The sequence below is a fragment of the Candoia aspera genome, chromosome 12 (assembly GCF_035149785.1).
Source record: "Candoia aspera isolate rCanAsp1 chromosome 12, rCanAsp1.hap2, whole genome shotgun sequence".
Classification (NCBI taxonomy): domain Eukaryota; kingdom Metazoa; phylum Chordata; class Lepidosauria; order Squamata; family Boidae; genus Candoia; species Candoia aspera.
This window is the reverse complement of record NC_086164.1, coordinates 11,692,997-11,698,471: the sequence shown is the minus strand read 5'-3', so window position 1 is coordinate 11,698,471 and position 5,475 is coordinate 11,692,997. Positions and strand designations below refer to the sequence as shown.

Genomic DNA, 5,475 nt, shown 5'->3' with positions numbered 1-5,475 from the left:
CCTGGAGGTTCATGCTAGCATTTCTTTTCTGTTTTAATCAACTCAGCAGAGGGATGACACCTTGAAGATACTGGAGCTCTCTCCTCCGTTGAGAATGCTTGGACATTTGAAACACTGAAAAAAAAAACAATCCTTCCTGCAGGTGTTTGTTTACTAGGCGAGATAACATCATCAATGCATGGGGGAGTGGGGTCTGCTGCTGTTTATACATGACCGCTTGTCCCACCTGCCTTAATTAACTTGATGGAGAAGTGGAATTTTCTAAAAAAAAAAAAGGGGGGGGGGCAGAAAAAGCAAGTACATTCATCTGCATTCCCTGCTATGCCTTAAGAGCATTTCCCCATCTCGTCCTGGGTACAACTTCAGAAGGCTGGTGGGACAAGCTACCATCTATAAACAGCCAGCAAAGGCCACTGTCCCTCGCACTGATGTTGCTACCTAACCTGGTAATGGAGAAAGACAAGTCAAAAAACACCAAGAACCCAACAATTCAACCCTGAGATACATATTGTAAGTATACAAAACAAACCCTGGATGGGAATTAAGACACCAGTGAGACTCCATATTTCATACCTCCTTTGGTCAGCTGGAGAGTTCATTCTGTCAGCCCCTCTAGGTAGACCAGATCAAGAAAGAGATGCCACGTAGGTCTAACACTATTTTTATTAGAATGGCTAAAGTAACAGAATCTTGCAAGTCTGAACATGCTTCCCCTCCTCCCTCTTTTATCTTCATTAAGGGGGCACCTGTCAGGCATTTTCGTAAATCTCTTTCTTCATATGGGTTTAAACCATGTTTAGCTGTTTGTTGCCTTGGTAATGGATCTTCCCTCTCTCCTTCAAGGCCATCCTCTATATCCGTGTTTCTCAACCTCGGCAACTTTAAGATGTTGTCATGAGTAAGGATGGCGAGCAGGGGGCTCCCATACAGGCTGTAAAGCGCATGCGTAGCACTGAGGAATTAGGTAGCCATTCCAAGAGACACCGATCGGGCCCGCCTTAACCTTTGGGGTTTATATGTCTGGGTTTTTCCCACGCTTCTTCAGTTTGTTAGGATTTCCCTGTTATGTAGCAACAATAAAACACTAGAGACCTGTTCCTTGTCTCAGCGTGGTTCCTGGCTGTTAGGACAGATGTGTGGACTTCAGCTCCCAGAATTCCACACAAGTCCACAGGTCTTAAAGTTGCCCAGATTGAGAAACACTGCTCTATATTCTCTACACATTTGTTGCTGCATTTCAGGGATGTTAGCAGTAAGAATGTCCATGGGCTGGCTTGAACCTACTTCTGAGGTTTGGGAGCAAAAGTTATGGCAATGTATAAGGGACTGAAGCCTCAGCTATTTTCTAGCACACAGTGGTAGGCTCAGGGATCTGGGGGCTAATGGTTTCCCTAACTGGTAGATTGGAGTTGGCTCACTGAAGAACAAAGCACCATTCTCTGGCATCATTTCCATCCCCTGAAATACCTCTGGTCCTGTAAAAAAAAAATGCTGGGTGATGGACCCTGGTCCTGAGAGTCCACCCACCTACCCAGAAACAACTGTGGGCAGGGAACATCTCAGGTATTAGAAAAAAACAGTAAGACGCAACCTCACCAGTTTCCTGATTCATAAGTAGATGCTTTGTGATGGCCACACCCATGAGGGCAGCCGTTTTATGAATCAGGAAGCCCTCCCCCCTCAAAAACAGGGCAGCTATTGTGTGACAGTCCCCCCCCCCCCCACAACAGTTACCAGCCCTCCAAAGAACCCCACAGCACCAGAAGATTGTGAAGCTTGGGACGGTGAAGATCTGTGGAGGAAGGAGATATGATGGCTGTGTCCTTGACAAGGGAAGCCCTACAGGGGGCCATAAAAAGACTCACTCAGGAGAACATGAAATCTAGGTTTCAAATGACCCAATTGTACCCTTGAAGGTGAGAGCTGGATTAGGGACTTCTCACTCCTCTCTTGCTCCTGCATTGCCCCTCCTGCAGAGGGTTGGGCCAGCCCTGTTTTCAGGCCAACCCCTGCTGCTGGAAAAGACCCTTCCTAGCTGGACACAAACACGATTGTTTTGTTTTGTTTTGTTTTCAAATAGCACACAGTTTCCATTTCCTTAGGCGTGGGCTGGATCAGAGGTGAAAGCAATACCGAAAACTCCCACTGTGGCTTGCCAGCCTATTGTAGCCATCTTCATCTTTGGGGTCTACAGTTGTGAGTTGTTCAGGAAATGAGATAAAGGATTGCTGAGCACAGGCGGTCCTCCCAGTTGGGAACCTTAGATGTAACACAGAGTGCTGCTGTTGTTGGCTTGCAGCAAAGTGGGGGGGGGGGACGACCCCAGAAGGAAATACACAAATGTTTTCCCTAAGAGTCATTGGAGACTTCCTTAATTCTTTTCCTTTCTATTCCTTTTGATTAGATCTTTATAAGGAAGCTGGGTTTAACTAATCAGAATTTTCCATGAATATCCCCTTAAACTCTGAAAATACGATGTGGAAAGAACTTCTCACAAGCTTGCTTATTTCCCTTTCTCTTCCCTGTACAACCCTGAGTAATAGATGCCTGTTCTAAGGAAAAAGAGAGATTCTCTCCCTGAATAAGGTCCCAGTTTTAGCCACTTAAATCTAGGAAGACTTCAAGTTCCCAAGTCAGTTTTTGTCGCAGAACTGAAAACTGGTCCCCCAGCTAGAGCTGAGCGCAAAGTTGCGGAAAATGGAAGAGAATCAAGGCTCTGAAGGCAGAGTCATTCGTCAAACTGCACACACGAGGAACCATAGATAGTTCGCGCGCTGCGTGAAGCCTTTGTTTGTTGAATGATCTTTTTTTTAAATCAATCACATTCAGCTCAGTGCTCAGACATGCTAAAGCACAGAGCCTGGTTTGCAAGCCATAGTCTGGGTTCACACAAAATGCCATGCCAAAACAGCACGGTCTAGCAGTGTGTTGCAGAAATCCACAGTAGGACGAGCTGCATCGATTTTCTGAACCGGTTGCTCTTTAGATTGGTTGAGGCCAAGTAAACTGCTTAAATATTTCAGTGCAGATTTTGAGTAACAGAAAAATTCCATTGCTACAAATACAGTATCTCCCTGCCCCAAACTCTGATCTAGAAAAAAAGAGGAAGAGGCTGGAGTTGAAGGGAATTTTAGTCCAAGATAACTGATGTCATCAACAGGGTGAAAGGTGAATTATATCACAGCCACAGCTATAGAAAGAATGAAGATGTCTTTAAAAATAAGAGAAAGGATGGAATCTTTTCTCAGCATGATTGGAATACCACCAAATTTACTGTTGCATCAGTTTTTATGGATATGAATTCATTTCATCAGAACCATACTAATGCATGGGATATTGTACTTGCCCACAGTTGTTTTGGGAAGGGAAGAGAGAAAGGAAAGGGAAGAATAACAAAAGAGCATTAGAGAGAGAATTACTTCTTGTTAATCACTAACTCGGGCACACTTGTCCTGTGAGTCGGTTAACACTCAGAGAAAGGAAACACCATCTCTGTTTTTCACCTCCATAAAAGGACAGTGTTAACTTTACTTGTGTAATTCGGTGTTCAGGGTTACTACAATGACACAGCAGTGCAGAGACACTGTTAAGTGTAAAGTGTGAGCTCTGGCAAGATCTCACAGGACTTTCCATCCTACCTCCTCATCTCACCCATGCTTCTTTTACCTTTCTGCAGTAGTGAGAATTAATTCCCATGAGATCCCTAGGGCTCTTCACCCAACCTGTGTTGATGTCCAAAGAAGTATTTTGATCAGCAATTTGAGCATCTGGTCAGCTCTAAGCAAGAGGCTGAGCTCTCAGGCAGGGTTTCTTGAGGGCCACACCCAAGCCCTTAATCAAACAATTGGCGAGATAGAGCTCATTAGAAACCAAATGCCCAGACACCTTAATTTAATCCATCAATATAGTCATATAGTTACATAATTTTAGACTCTAGACTTAGAGGTCTTAGCCACCCACAGTCATGCACATTATGTTTATGATTTCCTGTTGTGGTCTGCCAGTCCTGTGGTATTCTGCCCCACAACCTGCTTATTCTGCTGAACGAGGCCCCTGACATCTGCCCCCAAGTCCTATCCTTGCAATGAATAGGAACTGACCTTGACAAACAGCTCAATCTCTGGTTCCTTTAGGGGATTCCGAAGCCAACTTGCCATCCTGTCTTTAGCTGGCCACCAGCTGTTGCTGAGAACTTTCTTCCACCACAGTCTGTTTGCAACCAGCCTTCACCACCAGTGCCCGCCGGTGGATAATTTTTCAGGGCAAGGCCTCTCTAGGAGAGACGGTGGTCCTGCATGGCTGAAAGCCCCTTGGTTGGAAGCGGCTTTGCTTTTCCTGTTTTCTTTCAGGAGGCTAAGTCAGAAGTTGTGGCGAGGTGTGCAGAGCAACCTGCTACAAACGAGAGGGGGATCTCCATAAAGACTTCCCAGCCATGACTCAGCGACACGGTTTATCAGAAAGCCACAGACCACGTTCTTCTCTGGTATATCAAAAGAGCCAGATGTCTAATTCTCAGAGAAACAAACCAGAATAAGTCCTTCGCTGGAGTGCCACCCCACAGCTGCCAGAGTTTCCATAACAGGAAGTGAGCCGGGAAGCATCTCATACCTCAGTAGATAGAGTGGTCGCTAACTTAATATATTCCTGCTGCATGAGAATTCCTCCACCCTGGGACATCCTACATTTTACTTACAAACTCATTTCCCATATAATGAACTTTTATGTAGCCAAATGGCACTGTCCATATATCAAAGGAATGATGTGACAGACCTGGGGCAATTCCAAACTTTGCAGAAATAAAGAATATAATTTGGGGGTAGAGATCTCTGTTGAGACGAGCTGCCAAATGATCCCATTTCCCAACCAATTATAATCATGCTCTGGGAAAAGAGAAGTTGGACTGTTGAACTAGAAGTGGTAGAATGGTGTTCCCAGGAAGAGAGCATGACTGGATATCTTTCTGAGTAAAGGTTTATAGGTTTATTCTATAGCATTCTGTTACTATTTGCACATGCACAATTGGATGGATGCATGGATGGAGGGGTGGGTGGGTGGGTGTCCAGGTAGGTATGTAGGTGGATGGGGGGATGGATGGATGGATGGATGGATGGGGGGATGGATATAGATGACAGTCAGACAGATAGATAGACAGACAGACAGACCTGAGGGGAGGGGGGATGGATTGGACCCTGAAAGGGAGTATAGCTTCCTGACTGGCTGACATTCTCTATACCACTTGTCAATTCACTAAGTCAATTTACTGCACTGTTTGTGTGTGTGTGTGTGTGTGTGCATGTGTTTTAAAACTCAAATACAGCAAAATCTTTCCCTTTCCTTTGAAAAGGCAGAGCTTTCCTTCTGAAGCAATTTAATAGAGCACATACATTGGAGGAAATCATGCTGCTGGTGCTGTTTTTTTTTTCTTCCCCCTTTTCTTTTCCAGAGCAAACCACGAGGAAGAGCTGGTGATATTTG

General features: G+C 44.9%; 1 protein-coding gene across 1 annotated transcript in view; it reads right to left on the bottom strand.

Moving 5' to 3' along the window:
* Positions 1 to 4,579, bottom strand: part of CLIC2 (chloride intracellular channel 2) — a 10,837-nt gene extending 6,258 nt beyond the window's left edge. The window contains exon 1 of the mRNA XM_063313791.1: positions 4,101 to 4,579. Coding sequence (XP_063169861.1) covers positions 4,101 to 4,157 — 57 coding nt within the window. The 5' untranslated portion in view covers positions 4,158 to 4,579. The remainder of the gene's footprint in view (positions 1 to 4,100) is intronic.
* Between the last annotated feature and the right edge of the window lie 896 nt (positions 4,580 to 5,475).